At 42.5% G+C, this 19791-nt stretch overlaps 1 protein-coding gene across 6 annotated transcripts in view; it reads left to right on the forward strand.

Moving 5' to 3' along the window:
• Positions 1-19791, forward strand: part of ARHGAP26 (Rho GTPase activating protein 26) — a 473317-nt gene that overhangs the window by 273138 nt on the left and 180388 nt on the right. For all 6 annotated transcript variants that reach the window (XM_024994422.2, XM_024994425.2, NM_001205522.1 and 3 more), the window contains exon 13: positions 17519-17584. In XM_024994422.2, the coding sequence (XP_024850190.1) occupies positions 17519-17584 (66 nt within the window). The remainder of the gene's footprint in view (positions 1-17518; positions 17585-19791) is intronic.

Genomic DNA, 19791 nt, shown 5'->3' on the forward strand with positions numbered 1-19791 from the left:
AGTAATTTTATTTCTGTGTATGGTGTGAAGGAGAGTTCTAACTGCATTGATTTACATGCAGCTGAAAATCGACACTTTTATAGTGCTAAGTCACATCCTTCAAGAGCTTTGAATGTCTTTCCATTTATTCACACGTCTGTTAGCATTTTAGTTTTCTGCCTAGAAGTCTTCTGTATTCTTGGTTAAGTTAAGCCCTACATACTAAATTCAAATCCCAATCTTTTTTTTTTTTTTTTGCCAATTGTATGGGCGGCTCAACCATGGATCCTGCTGCCGTCAGGAACCTTACCTGGGTTTGGTCCTGGAATGTGAAGAATATGCAGCAGTGACACTGAGTTTTCTCTCATTAGTCAGATTTGTAACCAGTAGTGAAGGGAAGGAAAAAACAGGAGTAAGAATAGCAGAGAAGAAGGAAGTCCGGTTTGTTGCTCCCTACGCTTCTTTACTGAGGAGGTGATCGCACCAGTGTCAGTCATCTAGACAGCAAATGACTGTCACTGATTTTCCCCTTTGTTATTACAAAGAACAAGAGTCTTCCCTGGGCAGGAATGTTGCCACCTTAATGCATATCTCCTGAGTCTGCATGTCCCGTCACATCTTACGTATGGTACAGTTGTGAGATTTACTCCCCAAAGGCTCTGTGAGAGCTGGTTCATTCTCCTTTGAAGTGAGCCCAGGTCAGAAGCAGGAGGAGGCGCCAGGAAGGAACCTGTTCTCAGCCCCTTCCTGTTGTCCTGTCGTCCCACTGGAGGGACAGTTGGAAAGCTGCAAATTTGTCAGAGAGAGTACACAATCCAGTGCAAGAGATCCAGGGAAAGGCAGGCTGTTCTAGTGTGAGTTCGTCTTTACCAGCTTTGAAGTTTTTAACAATAAATGTCACTGCCTACTTAGCTGTGGAAAGATTAGCTTGTTTGTGGAAATGATGCTCTCCCGCTGCTTTGCCAGCTGTTAGGAAGCCGACAGACTGAGATAGAGAGGGCTGTCTCCTAATCTTGGCTTCTAGTGACGGGTCCCTTAGTGTACTAACTCAGATCCCCTGGGCCAATTGGGTGGTTTCAAAGAAATATGCCTGAGGTGCCCTAGGTGTGCCTTCTTGTGCCCTTCTGACCCCACCTGGCTTTTCAGAGGGACACTGCTGCCATTTTCTTGCTTCCTCCTCTTGTTGAATGTGTTTCTGTGCTTTAACCTGAACCTTTCACTAGACTTAATATCTGTGCTTTTACAGATACATTAATGTGGAGGCAAGTGCCCACAGCCAGTTGGAATGGACTTCCAGCTAGGCTAGAAAGACTTTAAAAAGTACCCTCCCTTCTCCCCAGAAGAAGGAAATATAGTTCTTCCTCTTTTATTTCCTTGTTTTAATCCCTTCATTCCTTCCAGTTTGTTTTTAACCTAATACTTTAACAAGAATCCTTTTTATCTGCATAATGCTTAAGAACCCACTTCAGGTTGCCAACTTGTCATTCACACTAGAGGTGAGGGGGACAGCAGTGATTGGAGAAAGTTTGCAAAGTTGGAATTAGGATCTCTAGGGTGTGGACATTGAATCTCTGAACCTCATTCCAAAGGTTTGACAGATCTGTATTTTTACTTATTATGAAAATAATATGAACTCATTGTAGAACATTAAGGAAATATAGCAAAGATTTTCAAAAATTCAATAAGAATCATCTATAATTTCATCTCTAGAGATACTTCTTCCTTGCTTTTTCTTTTTTCATGATGTCTTATGTTTATTTTCCCAATGTCAGTATATATTTCTACTTAATTGACATTATACTGAACATACTTGTTGGTATTCTGCTTTTAAAAATTCACAATTTCTCAGATGATGAAAGTTGTTTATAAGTATTATTTGTAATGGTTGTTGCATGCTCTGTCATAAGAGTGCATCCTGATTTGTTGAACTATTTCCTGTCATTGGTCTTGAATGTCCTTTCCAGAGTTCTGCTTTTGTGAATAACATCAGGGTGAGCATCCTTGTACATCAGTCTTTGTACACATTTCACGTAACTTCACATGGGCCAGTCCTAATGGGTGAACTGGGAGAGCTGTTTCCTGGTGAATACAATTCCTGGTGAACTGGGAGGGTACTGTGTGAATGATGCAGATTATCCTGCAGGCCCGCTGGCCATGAAACCGTGGGTCAGTGCTGGGCCTCTCTAAGCTTCTCTTTCCCTGTCTGTAAAATGAGGATAAATCACAACCCTACCTCATAACCTTGCTGTGAGCATAAAAGCCCAGCACAATATCTGGCCTATTAGCGAATAAGTGCCTAATTACTGTGGTTATTATCCTTGTTGTTATCTGGTCATACCAATTACTCTCCCATATGAGGAAGAAAGAAGTCACTGGATTAGGGGAACCACTTCTGAGCTGAGCAGGGGAAGAGAACAAAGGGCAGAAGCCAACACCCCTGCTGTTGGGGGCTGGAGGCCAGCCTGTGTTAATTCACTGAACCCTCTGGATCCTCATGACTGCATTTCTCAAAGTGGGGGATGTACACTGCTGGCGAAAGCCCAGATCATTTTGTATAGGACCAGACAAATGTTTTCAATTGCCTTTAAATTTATATATTTATTTAGTGTGTATTGACTGGGGACCGGCCCACAAGTAAACATAACTTATCCCTGCCCCATCCAGTTTTCTAATGTTACTGCTTAGCACAGGGGTCAGGTTTTTCAGGAAAGGAGCAGATTTTTGGTTTTGTGGTGCTATTTAGCTCTGCTCTGGTGTTCTGAAAGCAGCCATAGACAATATGGAAACGAAGGAGATGGCATTATTTACAAAACAGGCAACAGTGAGTTTGGCCCATTAACTACAAGTTTGTTAACTCAGTGTGATACAAAGATAAGTTTTTAAATATTCATCTCTTCAAGACAGCATGGGGTTATGGCAGGGAGCATGAATGTGGTGCGTGGATGGGTACCATTTGCAGAAATGCTTTTCACAGCAAGCGAGTTACAAGTGAGCAAATAGGCTTAACGATGGCAAGATACCAGAGCTGAGTCTGCCCGATTGCCAAGATCATTTCCCCTACCATTCTTGATGTGCGTGAGATCTTTGCTCTGCCCTGCCATCTGTCATTATGTGGGCAACCCAGTGGGACTGGAAAGAGTTTCATCATCAACTTCCAATACCTAACCCACCCAGCAGTTTGCCACTGAGGGGCCATCCCTCGTTCCTTCTTAGTGAGCCTCTCCAGAGCCGTGTGCGGCTCCTCACACGTCACATGGGATGCTGGGAGAATCAGAGCCACACGTTCAGTGACTCAGGCTTCCCAGGTGCGGAGCTGTAAAGTGGCCCATTCGTCTCCCACGGACTTTGACGACACAACCACAGCTGCTCTTGTTTCTGTTACATACACTCGTTCTCTCGGCTGTTATTCAGATTAGACTCCATATGGTGCTGGGTCAAAGCACTTCTTGTTTCATGAGGATAAAATTGAGGACAAGGAGAGAGATGGGGGGGCATCATTACCTTTCTCTGTTTGCCCATTGCCCTGCCTCTGGTTTCTGCATTCCCTTCATCTCTGCCTCAGCTTCCATTGATCGTAAAACAGAAAAAGAGATTGAGTCTTGAAGCTCGCAGGGGAAGAAGGTCTGATGGGACCACATGGGTCACTGTTTTTAAAATGTTCTGAAGTCTTCAGCCATCACTAAAGAGCTAGCAGTCTCACGAAAGCAGCGAAGGACAGGAAGGCAGCTTTTCTTTTTTCTTTTGCTTCCGATCACCTTTGGCCTTTTGCTTTGAGAACATCCCCAGTTGAGAGGCTGGAGAAGACAGCAACGAGTAGCCAGGATCCCTGTGGGATCAGAGCCATCCAGCGGCTGCCAAATCTCCACTGGTTGGTGGCTTATAAATAGAACATTTCCCCTCTTAAACCTGAGAAGGATGGACGCATTAGTGGGGATGGTGGCCTGGCCTCCTATGTGCTGGCCCATGAGGGAGTCAGCTGAGTACACCTTCCCCTCCAGCTTTCTCTCTACGCCTGCCAGCCAGAGTTGATAGAAGACAGGCGTGCATTCCCTTCCCGCTGCCCCCAGCCCCTCTTGGCCCTTCTTCTTTCCCTTTTTCCTCCATGGCAGCTTTTTGTCACCACGACTTTCTTCTCCTGAGCCACGGTAGGATAAGATGGTCCCCTGCTCTCTCACTGAAGTGCTGACCCCCAGCCTGCTTTTCCTTATGAGTTGTGAACACGGCGCAGCTGGTTGCTGTGGCCTGTGTAGAGTGGCAACAGCCCGGCATGAGCGCTGGGGGCTAGCAGGAGAGGAGGGAGAAGGAATGGATTGTTTGCTCCGAGATGCTATTCTCTGGGTTCCCAGCCCTTTGGTTTGGTGACACCCCACCCCCCCAAGGACATGGCTGGCCCGGGTACTCCTGAGACTTGCCTGGACAGTCAGAAGACTCCCGGCTTGTCCTCAAATCTGTCCTCTCCTCAGCCAGCTTTAGACTGACAAATGCAGCCAGCGCGTGACTTCGCTGTGGCCCCCCCTTCCCCTCAGCCATGTGGGCTCTGGACAGACAGCAGGCTGCCGCCTGGCAGGTGCCCACCACCCCTTGGCATCCCAGTTTGGGCTTCAACCAAGGAACAGCGAGCAGGTCATTGGCAACATCCTTAACTCTTAAAGCCCAGGGCAAGGGGCTGTGGAGACAGAGACTGATTTTCCTCACTGGCACCAAGTGCAGGCTCTTGACCAATGATATCATTAGTGATAAACATTATCATTAGCACATACTGTGTCCCAGGCAATGTGCTTAGTGTCTGACCTACATTATATTTGATCTTTGTAAGAACTCTGTGAGGCAGATGGTAGTATTGACCCCATTTACAGATGAGAAAACTGAGGCTTCATCCTAAGTGCAAACTTGTGGTCACTCAAGATCATTCCTTCCCACCCTGATCAGCATTCAGAGTGTGCACCTCTCATTCAGCATGTGAGATTTAGTGAAAGCTGTCAAGTACTGTTGCCCACAGTGGGGGGAGTTTTGAGTAGTGGTTGGGAATGTTGGTTCTGGAGTATTATTACACATGTGTTTGGAATCCCAGCCTCATGGCTTATTGAATTTGTGACTGTGGGAAATAAATTTATCCAGACCTCAGTTTCTTTATCTGTAAAATGAGGATAGTCTTACTGTCTACATCATTGGTTTCTTTGAGAGTATCAAAGGAGAATAAACTGGAAATTCTTTAATCAGTGGTGCTTGGTATGCTAAGCAGTCATTAAATGTTGCTCTCTGCTGTTATTATCAATAACATCATCATTAGCTGAAACCAGAGGCTATTTATATAAAGCCTGACACTGGATAGTTTCTTTCAGAGTTCCTCAGAGTGCCTTCACATGCATTACTTTTTTTGATTTCTACCATGCTTGATCTTCAAGATGAGAAAAAGGGTCCAAGAGGTGATATATTCCCACATCATACAATATTATGGTAACTCCAGGTGCAAATCTTAGGCCTCAGATTCTGAATGGCATCTCCTTCCCTGCCTTCTACTGCCCTGGAGTTTGATGTGTCTGAAAAATAGCTAAACCGTTTCTAGGGCAGATAAGGAGAGGACACGTAGTTAGAGGCAAGGAAGGGATCTGGCTGGACAGAGGAGATTGGTTTTCCGCTTGAAACACGTCCACCTTCGGAAAGCTGGCACTGATTTCTTTTGGTTGAGAAATCAGTGCACAGCCACCCAGGCCTCGAGGTAGAAAGGAATTGAGGCCACTGGACTGTAAGTCATTCTTGGGATGTTCAGAATCCCAGGTAGGAGACAAATGGTTCTGATTAAGATGGTTCACATTACCAAGGTGTACGTGCAGCCTTGCTTCTTCACAGCTGTCCTGGTCAGGAATTTTAAGGTAGACAGGGAGATTGCAGATGTCAAAACCCACAAGGAAACTGTCCTTCCTCCCTCCTTCCACCCCACACTGGTCTGCAGTTCTCAGCTGTACTGTGCAGGAACTCACCTGCTGCCGCTTTGGCTGCCTCTGGCTGAGAACTGGAACATCTGAGACTGGCAGGTTTATTCCAAGCCAGGCAGGGTTTTCATCTCTTCCTCTGCTACCTGTTTTACTCCCCGTCCTTCTCGGCTTATTTTTCTTAATGTGGGTCTCCAGAAACCATGAGAAAAGAAGATAGGTTCCTGGGTATGTGGTTGGCTAGGGAAGAAAATCCTGATTGGTGGTATTCATGCATAGAGGTCAGAGGGTGAATGAGATCCCTATCAGTGCTGTCTGTTCTGTGCTTCCCCAGCAGACCCCTGCACTCTGGAAGGTACCAGGGTTCGGTCAGCTGCTCCCCATTGAGGTTCCTGGAGTGTAGGAACTTCTTTACCTATTGATTTCTTGGTGTCTCTGCTGGTGAAAATGTAGGTTATATTTGTTGCTTCCTTCAGGAAATGTGTACTGAAGCTACGGTAGTGAGCAAGGCAGATAAAGTCCCTGAATGAGAGCAGGGACCCCAAACAGTAAGCCAGCAAACAAAGGGAGGCTTCCAAGTGGAGAGAAGGGCTATGAGGAAGTAAGAACAAAGGCATAGGGAGTTACAGGGGAAGGGTGGCTATTTTATATTTAATTTATTTTTTACTACAGTATAGTTGATTTTACCGTGTTGTGTTAATTACTATTGTACAGTAGAGTGGCTCAGTTATACACCGATACACATTCTTTTTCATATTCTTTTCCGTTATGGTTTAATCACAGGGTATTGCATATAGTTCCCTGTGCTGTACAGCAGGACCTTGTTGTGTATCCATCCTATATGTAACGGTTTGCATCCACTAACCCCAAACTCCCTGTCCATCCCTCTCTTGATGGGTGGCTGTTTTAGATACCAGGGACAGAGGAGGCCTCCTTGAAGAAATGACATTTAAGGAGAAACCTGAACAAACCTAGGGAGGGCGCCACGTCAGGAACTGGCAGAGAAACAAGCACGTACAGAGGCCCCTGCAGCGGAGAAGCTGAGCTAGCCATGTTCAAGGAGTATCAGGAAGGACCCTTGTGACTGGATTGGCAGAGACCAGAGGGAGAGTGTCCAGGTGGACTGAGCCATGTGAGGCTGTGGTCAGGAGGTAGGATTGCGTTCTAAGTGTCATGAGAAGTCCCTGGCGAGTTGTGATCAGGCGAGTGACATGAGCCAATGTATATTTTTAAAAGATGACTCTGACCGCCGGCAGAGAATACATTGTAGGGGGCAAAAGGAGAAACAGTTGAGAGGCTATGGGAACAGTCCAGGCAAAAGATGATGGTAGCTTGGATCAAAGTGTTAGTAACAGAGAAGTAGCTGGATTCTAGGTTTAAGTTATTGCTGATGGTACTGGCTAACGGATTGGATGTGGGGTGTGATGGCAAGGACTCAAGGATGACTATTGAAATAGGACAGTTTGCTGATAGAATGTGGTACCCTCCCATCTTGTCCTTTCAGCCAGGTTGAAGGTGGTGCCTGGGCTGGTGCAGATTAGGACAGTAGCTCCCAAATGTGTTGTTTGTCACCTTCATTATTTAACATGTGTATATACCCCCTGTAATACTATTTATGTACTATTTTTTAAAACCAATTTGCTCTTCTTAAACTACATTTATTTTAAAAATGCATCAATAATTTTCTAGTACTTATTAAAGTAAGTGTGTAACAATTGGAAATATTTATTTGTGAACTACTTGGAATCTTTTCATATACCCCGATGGCACAAGCCAACATTACACTTTGAGGTACACAGCACTGGTGAATCTTTATTATTGGATGAGGAATGTGGAATAGGTATCACCCATTAACTAATAGTCAATAATCATTGGTAGTGGTCTTTAGTGATAATAATTTTAGTCACTTGGTATACAGTACAGTGTTATCTATCCCACATGTGATTCTCATACCTGCTGAAGCATATCCTTTGGGAGGTACCCAGAATCTGCATTGAGCAAGCATGCCCCTGAGTCTGTCCGCTAGGTTTGAGAGCTACTTCTGGAGTAGAAAGGGCAGAATCCAGAAAATAGGGCTCCAGCCCTGGTCCTTCTCTGACTGGCTGTGTGAACTTCAGCAGAGGAATAGGGGATAGAAGAGAATGGCCTCTGGAGCTAGACCAAGTTAGAGTCCTGGTTCCACCGCTCATGAACACCGCAAGCCTACAGGAGCCCCTTAACCTCTTTTGGATCCAAGGTTTCCATCTGCAGAGCAGGGCTGGTGATAATGATAATGGTGATGATATGGTGCAATTAAGTGCCTACTCCAGAGCAACACTATGTGCAAAGTGTTACTACTGCCATCATCATTGTTGGTACCACTTAACATCGTGAGCCTGGCTTTTCTCATCATAAAAACTTAACAGATATATTGGAAAAGTCAAATAAACTATAAGCTATTAATTTATTCTATAAATAGTACCATATTACCCTTCATTATACTTACTAGTGTGGAGACACAGCAAGACGTTTTTAGTAAGAATAGTAGCAATATGTACTCCCATGAGATTACAGTAAGGTTAACATGCACTTGGGTGTGAAGAGTATTTCATCAACTGTAAGTTTGATTCAAGTATTAGAATGTAGTTCAGTTCAGTCACTCAGTCGTGTCTGACTCTTTGTGATCCCATGAATCACAGCATGCCAGGCCTCCCTGTCCATCACCAACTCCCAGAGTCCACCCAAACCTGTTACCATCAAGTCGGTGATGCCATCCAACCATCTCATCCTCTGTTGTCCCCTTCTCCTCCTGCCCTCAATCTTTCCCAGCATCAGGGTCTTTTCAGATGAGTCAGCTCTTCTCATCAGGTGGCCAAAGTATTGGAGTTTCAGCTTCAACATCAGTCCTTCCAATGAACACTGAGGACTGATCTCCTATAGGATGGACTGGTTGGATCTTCTTGCAGTCCAAGGACTCTCAAGAGTCTTCTCCAACACCACAGTTCAAAAGCCTCAATCCTTTGGCTCTCAGCTTTCTTTATAGTCCAATTCTCACATCCATACATGACCACTGGAATAACCATAGCCTTGACTAGACGGACCTTTGTTGACAAAGTAATGTTTCTGCTTTTTAATATGCTGTCTAGGTTGGTCATAATTTTCTTTCCAAGGAATAAGCATCTTTTAACTTCATGGCTGCAGTCACCATCTACAGTGATTTTGGAGCCCAGAAAAATAAAGTCAGCCACTGTTTCCACTCTATTTCTGTTTCCCTTTCTATCTGTCATGAAGTGATGGGACCAGATGCCATGATCTTTGTTTTCTGAATGTTGAGGTTTGAGTCAACTTTTTCACTCTCCTCTTTCACTTTCATCAAGAGGCTCTTTGGTTCTTCTTCACTTTCTGCCATAAGGGTGGTATCATCTGCATATCTGAGGTTATTGATATTTCTCCCAGCAATCTTGATTCCAGCTTGTGTTTCTTCCAGCCCAGCGTTTCTCATGATGTACTCTGCATATAAGTTAAATAAGCAGGGTGACAATATATAGCCTTGATGTACTCCTTTTCCTATTTGGAACCAGTTTGTTGTTCCATGTCCAGTTCTAACTGTTGCTTCCTGACCTGCATACAGGTTCCTCAAGAGGCAGGTCAGGTGGTCTGGTATGCCCATCTCTTTCAGAATAGTTACTATATCCTAATAATCATAGTACTGGTAATGACCATTTACTGAATACTAGCCAAGTCTCAGTTGTTGTCCATTTCATTTGACCTTTGTAGCATTAAGGTGAGTTACCACACCACACAGGTGAGGAAGGTGAAGCTTCTTGCCGAAGAGCATAATGGCCAGAGGTGGCAGAGACAGGCGCCCAAGCCAGATCTGTCCGGCCTTAAAATTCATTGTTCTCTTTCCAGTACATACAGCTTCTGTTGGTGTTACTTCAATTAATATTAAAGTTCATTCACATTCCCTGAGTACCTACCAGCCAGGGAACAGAATAGAGGGCAGTTGGCAGTGAAGTGAAATGGGTCACAGGTTTGGGGAGCTGATCTGGGATTAAAACTGGCTCTGGGTAAACTGCCCAAGTAGAGAACTCACACCTTTCCTGGACCCCACTGGAAGCTTCACAGCCAGGAAGCCCTGGCAACTCTGGGGCTTCACATTCTGAGGAAAAGGATGTGAGCCCCTCTGAGTGTGTGAGCCAACTGGAAATCTCTTTTCCAGATAGGATTTTGTATTAAATTGAGTATGGGTGTTTTTCTTCATGGCTTTTAATGGTGCTGAAATTTGATTAAATTCAGAAGGAGCGAGGCAGGCCAGGCTTTAAAGAGCAAATCACATAGGGAAAGTGAGTAAATTTCTGTGGTGAGAACGTGCCCCAGGAACTGTCCATAAAATGGTGGGCTGGTCTCAGCAACTCCAGACAACTTCCTGTATCCATCAGCATTAGAAACACAGCATGGACTTCCTTTACCTCAGTTCTCTTGTTTTTATTTCCAGAAAATTCCATTTCTCCCATAAAAAGAAAAAAAAAAAAAAAAACTTGAAAGGTATTTTTTTTTTTTTAAATCAAAGAAAAGTTGAATAAAGAAAAAAATCTGTCAAACACCAGCTTTAGGAAACTGTTAATTCCATCTAATTCATGTTGAGCCTAATTCAGGTAAGTCAATTCCTCTCTTTTTGAGGAGAGGTCTGAGGTCTGTTAGAATTCCTGGGAGGCATGTCTGGGGAAACTTCGGGACATATCTCAAAGTGTCGTTTTTTTTTCAGAGTATATGTCCATCAGTCAGCCTATGCTGTGAAAAGGTCCCTTCTATTCAGAACTGGTGATTTGGCCACTTCTTACCTAGTTTCTGGATGCTTTGAATACTAAGGATTTGGAGACGGGCAGCACCTAGTCAGTGATTTTTATAAGAGGGACTTTGGGACCTCAAGAGTGAGTGGCACAAAATTCAGGAGGTGAATGCTCTTGTTTTCTAGAGCTTTCTCTACCCTCAGGCCTGTCTGACTGTTTTTTTTTTGTTTTTTTTAATGATTTTATTTATTTATTTTTATTTTTCACTGCACTGGGTCTTCACTGCTTTTCTTGAGCTTTCTCCAGTTGCAGTGAGTGGGAACTTCTTCTTCATTGTGGTTTGAAGGCTCCTCATTATGGTGGCTTCTCACTGTAGAGCACAGGCTCTAGAGTGAGGGCTCAGTAGTTGCGGTACACAGGCTTAGTTTCTCCACAGCATGTGGGATCTTCCTGGACCAGGACTTGAACCCATGTCTCCTGCATTGGTAGGTGGATTCCTATGTACTGTACCACCAGGGAAGTCCTGTCTGACTGTTTAGATGGCCTAGTTAGTATGTGCAAGCAAAGGATTTCAATTAATAAAAGTGTCCAGGAAACCTAAACTTGATTTTTGTCTCCTCTATTCTATGTCTTGGCTTGCATAGTTTTTGTTTTTCCCTTCTCTGGGACTGATTCTTAAGGCTGTACTGCTTGGTAATACCTGTTTATATTGATACAGGAAGGAAGGAAGTGGTTAGATTCGTTTCTTTATTTAACCTTTTATCCTCAGAGAAGATGGAAAAGTGGAGGACCAGAAGCTTAGATAACCTATCTGCTTTCATAGGTTTACATCAGTTGAAGTTTGAAAGGTCACTTTGACTCTGCCACACTGTCCTTCTGCTACTCTTCCTACCATTCAGTCACCACTTTACAGATCCATGTATCCAGAATGAAAAGTTACACCAAATGAAAAGTTACATGCTTCTACTTCATTTCCAGCATTATGGTGGACAGTGGATGACAGAGATTTAGTAGTAATAACAATAAATCAGTAAAGTTATATATGGACCATTGTCTTTATGAATGCATATCCAGCTTGGTAGACAGACACCTTTTGCAGGATTGTACAAATAAATGTAGGCTTGTACTCATACTGCATACTCTGATGGAGAGGTTAAGGAAGGCATCAACCTAGGTGGAGGGGTCAGAGAGGCTTTTTTACAGGAGATGATACTTGAAGGGGAAGACCTGAGAATTTGGAGTCACATGGGCCAAAGGGCTCCCAGGAGTGAAACACAGCTTGTGCAAAGGCTGAGGAGAAAGTGTGGTTAATTGGATTCTCTGAGAGGAAGCCAGTGTGTTTGGGATGCTGAGACCTGGGGGAGGGCCATGAGACAAAGCTGGAGCCAGACCATGCAGAGCTGTGTGGGCCATATTAGGGGCCAGGATTATGCTTCTAAGAGCAGCTGGGTGCCATTGAATGATTTTAGGCAGAAAGGTGATGTGGTCTGGTTTTGTCAAGGTCATGGGGGCTGCAGGGTTGAGGGGAAGGGTTGAGGGCAGATTGGAGGGAGCCAGAGGAGGTGTGAGCCAAGGAGACCAGTTGGGAGGGCCTTGCAGCTGTCCTGGTAACAGATGGGTCCAGGACCAGGGTGGTGTGGTGAAGGCAGAGAGAACTAGATAAAATTAAGATGACATTAGGCGGAAAAACTGAGGTGAATACTTTGGATGTGGGAGATAAGAAAGAAGGGAAGTGCTAAGGGTTAAGTTCATGATTTTATTGTAGCTTTCACTCTTTACCGTCACCTACATGCTTCTTCTTCTTCTTCTTCTTTTTTTTTAAAGGCCAAGGAAAGCTTCATATGAGGTAACATGAGGTAACATGAAGTACCAAAAGCTTCAGAACAGGGCATTGAATGTTATGCTAAAATCCATGTGTATACCTGACCCACCAGCCTCCTCCTTTTAAACAATTTGACTGATCTTTAAAATATATTGCTGTTTTAAGCCCATTGTAGTAAAGCAGTCAGTTCCTGAATCTAACGTGTTTCCCTTTTCTCAGAGTTCATACCCTGGGCATGGTAAGCAGAGACCAAATAGTCTGCTAGACATCCTCCTCCTGCTTTGGCCCTAAGAATCTCCAGGTTGACTGAGAGTCAAGCTGCCTGTCCCATGTCCTTCTGTTCCCCATAAAACTTCGAGAAAATAGCTTTGTGTGACCCTGGCCCTTAACTTCCTCTAAAAACAGACAAATAATGCTTCAAAAGTTGACATGACAGTTAAGAGGATGACCCTTTTCTAACTTGGCAGGTCAGCCTGGGTGTTTGTGTGAGCTCTGTGAATATTCATTATCTGACAACTGTTTGGCCTGCCCTTTGCGTAAACCTGGGCAGAGCTGAACTCATGGCTGAGAGAGGAAGGTAAACCAGTCCAGGCCTTAGCTGCCAGACGGTGAGTGTCTGGCCCAGGAGGTACCGCCCCTGCAACAACTCATTGCCAGTCAAATTAAGGGAATAATGCAAGCCTAGTAGATATTTAATGAGAGATTATTTCTGGAGATTATAAGGATACAGCAATTGCAAATAAATCCCTGACCTTTTCTGAGCCTGGGCTCAGTAAAAGAGCTGAATCACCTGCTTGAAGGGATTAAGGACAGCCGCTTCCATCTGGCGGGCTGCTCAGACTTTTTCTGTTATTAGCAAACTCTGCTCAGTGGTGATGGTGTTCTAAACCTAATAGTGGGAACTGGATTTTCCAAATAGGAGATCTCAATTAACTTAGCTTATGTATCTGCTGGACAGTGATCAGGACTAATGATCTGATTATGGATTCACTGTAGTCCCTGTCACATCAGTGGTACTCAGTACATGTTAAATAGGAAAGAAATTGTTCATCATCAGTAACCTAATCACGATGTCAGCAGGAAACTCAGACTGGTGAGAATAGAATTCAAACCTGTGTATTTGTCTGTGTGTGTGTGTGCGCGCGCGTGCGCGCGCGAACCAGAGATAGAAAGATACAGGGAAGTGCCAGGGTAGGGGGTAGTGTAATAATTTATACCAGTTACAGTTTAGAGATTTACAACAGTGATAGTTGAAGTGTTTTTCATGAGTTCCTTATTAGGACTGTTGTTTGATATTAATTCCATTTCTTAACACAGTTTTGTTTATGGAACTGTAGTAATTATCATCAGTATACAGCTTGAACACATTAGAGGCTTATAGTGTTACCTTGAACTCTTAGCATTTGACTTGGTAATATATGAATCTGTTATATGCATTTGAACTTAGACAACTAATAAATACTAATACTGTTATATGTGTAATGCCTTTATGTGTAACATCTGTGTAAGATTTATTTCATGAAAAGGGTTTTGCTGGTATAAAATGAATTGCAGAACCTCTAATTTTGGGAAAACCAAAGAAGGAATATTTACTCAGAGATTTTGGGTGAGGGGCATTTTTCTTTGCCATTTTCCAAAAGACATAAGTGCAATTAGTGTGGGTTAGTGGAATTTAGTTTTTTTCTGAATATACTTGGGGGATAGCATTGTATTCTTTTCCATTAGCTATTACCTACTTAGAGAAGGAGCCAACTTCCCACAGTTCCATGGGAAAAGGTCAAGGCCTGATTTGTCTCTGCAGGGTTATATCTAGCTCTGTCCATATTTCTTCCCGTAGTTGGGCTAGTGGCTTTATGAGCATGTATCTTCTGGCCACTGGGGTCATCACTGTCCGCTGCCACGTTATTTCTAATTTTAACCATGTTCTTGGGGTAGGGAAGCAAAGTAGTCTTTGTCCAGAACAGAAGTTCCTCAATGCCTAGAACACGACCATGTTCACAAACCTAACCTTAAAATTTCCGAATTTGGAATCCATCTCAGCAACTCCCCAGAGCACTGTCCACAACTTCCGTTCTTTTTCTCCCAAACTTCCTTGACTATCATCCCTGTGCAAGAATCCTCCTAACCACCTCTCAAAAGGAGAACCGAAAGGCTTCAACTGACTATTGAATCATGTTATGGACATTTAGGAAGCATCCTTGGGTATAGAAAATAATTCCCCCTCTGACAAATACTTGCCAGTAGGCTCTATTCTGACTACTGTATAAAGGAATGAACATTCTCCCCTGCACATGAAAAGGTGCCCAGCACCACTAGTCATTAGGGAAATGCAAGTAAAAACCACAGTGAGATACCATTTCATATCCAGAATGGCAGTAATTAAGAAGACAATAACAAATGTTGGTAAGGCCCTGGAGAACTTGGAACTTTCATATGTCACTGGTGGGAATGTGAAGTGGTTCAGCACTTTTAGAAAGCAGTTTGGCATTTCTTCAAAAAGTTAAGCATAGAGTTACCATATAACCTAGCACTTCTAACCTTGGGCACATAATGAACAGAAATGAAAATATATGTTCACACAAAGATTTGTACACCAGTGTGTTCCTAGTAGCATTATTCATTATAGTCAAAAAGCAGAAATGGTAACTGATGAATGGATAAATGAAATGTGGTATATCCAGGCAATGAAATGTTATTTAGTCATAAAATGGAGTAAAGTGTATTGATGCTGCATTGTAGAAAAATCATTGTAGAAAAAGCATTAAACTAGGTGAAAGAAACTAAATACAAAAGACCACATATTATATTATTGCTTGTACATGAAATGTCCAGAATAGGCAAATCTATAGAAACAGAAGATAGATTTCTGGTTTCTAGGAGCTGAGGGAAGAGAGAAATAGAGAGTTACTGTTAATGTGTATAAGGTTTTTCATGGGAGTATTGAAAATGTTATGTAGAGAATGGTGATTGGTTCATGACTTTGAAATATACTAGAAATTGAATTGTAAAACTTACAAATGAATTGTAAGTTTTAAATGAGTGAACACTACAGTATGTGAATTATATCTTAGTGAGTTATCATTTTTAAAAAAATCTTGCTTTGATTCCAGTAGATATTTAGACTATGTATTATGGTTTGTCATAAAATTTGAGAAAACTCAATGGTATGAGTTGAGCTTCATTTGGAAGAATGGTCCTTTTCTGAGTCAGAAAGCTATATACAACACAATGTGCAGAGTAAACACTCGGTTCATACTAGAAGAAACAAGGGCTTGAATTAATAGACTGTAGCTTTAAGAGAATAAGAACAATGATTTGTATAGCAGGTGCTCTCCAGGAAGAAAAACATCATTTCCCCCCCTTCTCTGGTACTTTATTTACTATCCTAGAGATAGTAAGTATGTTTAATAATAAGTACCACAAAATGATATGTACACATGTAAGAGCTAAAGCTGGTTCTCTTTGGGAAGAGAAGTTTGGGGAAATTACTGTTCCTTTCTGGTTTGATTTGGGGAATTTTCAGTAATTTTTAAAGGATTTTTTTTTTCTTCATTGGACCTATATTCAACCATATACATTAAAAATTGGAGAGATTCCATTTGGATGAGATCCAAGATGAGTTCAAGTTCTGCTCAGTTCTCATATTTTACAAGTGTATTTCTTGCCCTGGGATGATGACAAATCATTTATAAATATTCACTTTCCTTCTTCCTTCCATTCCCTTCTCCACTCAGATCACTGGTTTGTATAACATCTTGTCCTGATATCCAAAGGAGGTCAAAGATTCTTAAAGATTACCATGCACATCTTATCATTGGGTAATCAGAGCATGGGAATGAATTTTGTTGGGTTTTCAGCCCTGTTGCCAGGTTGGCAGTTGGTTCTGCATTGTGGGAAAGTTGGTGCTACTTGTCATTTATTTTCTGAGTGACAAGAGGGTGTTTTGGAGCAAATGGAGAACCTGTCACTGCCTGCTGGTTTACCGCATAGAGGGTGGGTCTTCCACGTTAGTGCTTTTCCCTTAGATACCTTCTTTGTCCTTGGCTGTTTTAATTTCCCCCCAGTCAGTTTTCCTTTTTTTCCCTTTTTCTAGTCATCTGAGCAGACTTTTATTCTTCCTTTTAACTCAGAGTCACTTTTTTTTTTTAATTTTTATTTTTCAGAGTCACTTTTTTTTCTTTTAATTAATTTTATTCTATTCTCAAACTTTACATAATTGTATTAGTTCTGCCAAACATCAAAATGAATCCACCACGGGTATACATGTGTTCCCCATCCTGAACCCCCCTCCCTCCTCCCTCCCCACACCATCCCTCTGGGTCGTCCCAGTGCACCAGCCCCAAGCATCCAGTATCGTGCATTGAACCTGGACTGGCATCTCGTTTCATACATGATATTTTACATGTTAGTCACTTTTAAGGCAGTTAAAGTTGTAATGGCTCTGGAGTGAGTCTCCCACATATTAGCTTTGCAGCTTTGGTCAAGATAGTTAGCTTTGCCAAATCTGTTTCTTGTGTAATTTGGGGCTCATGATAGTACCAACCTAGAGGACTTGCTGGGATTAAACAAGGTGAGCTCTGTGAAGTACTTACTGACATTTATTGAGCATTTAATTTATGCTTTTTGAAGGAGACCAGCACACAGTTAGTCCTAAAGCTCCTGACAATAGCAAAACAAGTTAAAGTTTGCCTGGTTACTCCTTCAGCAAAGTACTCATCACTCTGTGCTGTGTTTCTTCTGCTGTTAATAGATGATAACCTTGCAGAGAGTTACCATGAGAATTAAATGAGATAATATGTGCAAAGCACTTTGAACTGTACCTGGCATATGGTAAGCTCTCCGTGAATGCTAGCAGTTTTAAATCTTGAATCATTCCTGTACTTTCAGTGGAAAAAAAGAAAAGAATCCTTAGCAACACCATGGGACTGAGTCATGCTGGGTTGGTCAAGCCCTGTTCCGGGGTTGGTATGTGTGCGGCCAGCAACTTGACTGCCTTCTTCTTCCTCTTTCAGCTGCACAGTTGGACAGCATTGGCTTCAGCATCATCAAGAAATGCATCCATGCTGTGGAAACCAGAGGTAAAATAGTTTAGCAGATGGCATTGTTCTTGGCAAAGGTCACACATCTGGTGAGGTGGCAGACCTGCGACCTGCTGTTTCCCAATCTCTAGTGACTCATTAACTCTCCAAATGCCACTGGCAGTGTGTTTCCACAGCTTGTGTTGTTCTGAAGCACAAGGGCTCTCAGCTGATTTGATTCATTTGGTGGCATTAACCTTTTCAGCTAATCAGAAGACTGTTTTAAATACATGCATATCAAATACATAGCATTATAAGGAATCTAGTTACTGATGTGTGGTAGTCACTCAGTCATGTCTGACTCTTTGTGGACCTATGGACTGTAGCCCACCAGGCTTCTCTGTCCAATGAATTCTCCAGGCAAGAATACTGGAGTGGGTTGTCATTCCCCTCTCCAGCAGATCTTCCCAACCCAGGGATCAAACCCAGGTCTCCCACATTGCAGGCAGATTCTTTACCATCTGAGCCACCAGGGAAGCTACTAAGGTTACTGAAATTCAGTTAAAATACTAAAAACCATGGTTGTGATATAATAATATATGTGATTCTTTGTTTACACATCAGGTTCCGGCAGTGGGTCTGATAGCTAGCATAATTCAGAAATAGTGATATTTCAAGATGTCAGTGACAGTTGTAACATGTTAGGAAAATATCTTTGGTTTGCAACCAAGTTGCATGTACTGCTAAAGCTGTGATTTGTTGCTTATATTGTAGTGGAAGAAAATGTTTAATTTCAGTTATAGGTTAGTGGAAATAAAGTTGTGATTGTTTTCCTAAGTTGATAGACACCCTGAATTCTCTAGTGAGCCTCCTGGGCTTGTGGACTCCAGATTAGGAATCCTGCCCAGGGCACTATCTAGGTAGGGAGAAAGGGTCAGGCCCCTGGTTTCCTGCAGTGGTGCTGAAGTCACACATTGACCTTTCCTGGGTCCATTGGGCAGCACTTTGAGGTCACAGAAGCTGATTCGTCAGTGGTCTCTGTCCCAGAGGAGATAGCTGCAGAGGAGATTCCTTCATTCTGGCAGTTTCAAGCTTTGAGTACGTTGTCTGTTATATTCCCGAGGAAAGCTGAATGTTGTCTTTCCACTGGATTTGATTTGAACCATTGTCAAAGATGGGAATCTTATTGATTTTCCAACCTCTCAACCCTCCAGCCCTTTTGCTGAGGAAGTTCTGTCTTCTAAAACAGGATCCTTGACTCTTACAAGTTTAGAAATACAAGTATTTTATTAAAGGCTATGAAGCATTGAGTAGAGGGGTAGGAAAAAAAAAAAAACAACAACAACTAACTAACCATATAAACTTCTACTCCTGTGCATCTAGTCCAATTCTTTCCAAAGTAATCATTATAATGTGTGCTATTTTTTTTTAAGTTTGCTTATTTCTGCTATACCTTCCTTTAATAAAGAGTTGCAAAGATGTGTAAAACATAGCCAGATAATATAAAATAGAAGAAGGTGAGATTTCTCTAAATTGATCTTGAGGAAATAAGGTCATGGGCCAGGTTGAGTCATAAAGATGTTTATATAGTAGTGTTAAGGTAAGAAACAAAACAAAAAACAGAAATTGGCCAAATGTCTCAAAAATTGGTTAAACCAAGAATGTGCTACATCCTTGCAGTAAAACACTCTGAATCACTAAAAATGCAGTAGAAATATATTTATTGAAACCTAAGGTTTTTATTAATGTATATTACATGAAAAATGCAAGTTATGAACCAGCAACCAGCCTGTCCACTCTGAACCCATTCTGGGGACGGCAAGGAGAAGAAGGATCATGCCTGCGTGGGCAACTTGTGTTGTGAGTGGCAGTTTCTGCTGTCCTTTGCTGTCTTCCTTGGATTTGTCTATTTTCCATAACTGCACTTTTGACACATTTAAAGTGTGTTACTAAGGTAATTTTTCAATAGGTGTTTTGATTTGCTTGTCATTTTAAAGGAATGAGAAATAAGAGGTACAGGGTTCAGTTCAGTTCAGTCGCTCAGTCATGTCTGACTCTTTGTGACCCCATGGACTGCAGCACGCCAGGATTAACAAGGGTAAAAGTATAAAAATGGAGCCAAAAGTGAGCTCCCCTCCCCACCATGATGAAGTTCAAGTTCCTGCAGAGGTGGGCCAGCCTCTTTGTCTCTCAGTTTTCGGCCGCCAAAACTGAGAGCAACATCTCCTAATCATATAAACTCCTTCATAGTCTGTGTGATGACTGCA

The sequence above is a fragment of the Bos taurus genome, chromosome 7, assembly GCF_002263795.3.
Source record: "Bos taurus isolate L1 Dominette 01449 registration number 42190680 breed Hereford chromosome 7, ARS-UCD2.0, whole genome shotgun sequence".
In the NCBI taxonomy this organism is placed as follows: domain Eukaryota; kingdom Metazoa; phylum Chordata; class Mammalia; order Artiodactyla; family Bovidae; genus Bos; species Bos taurus.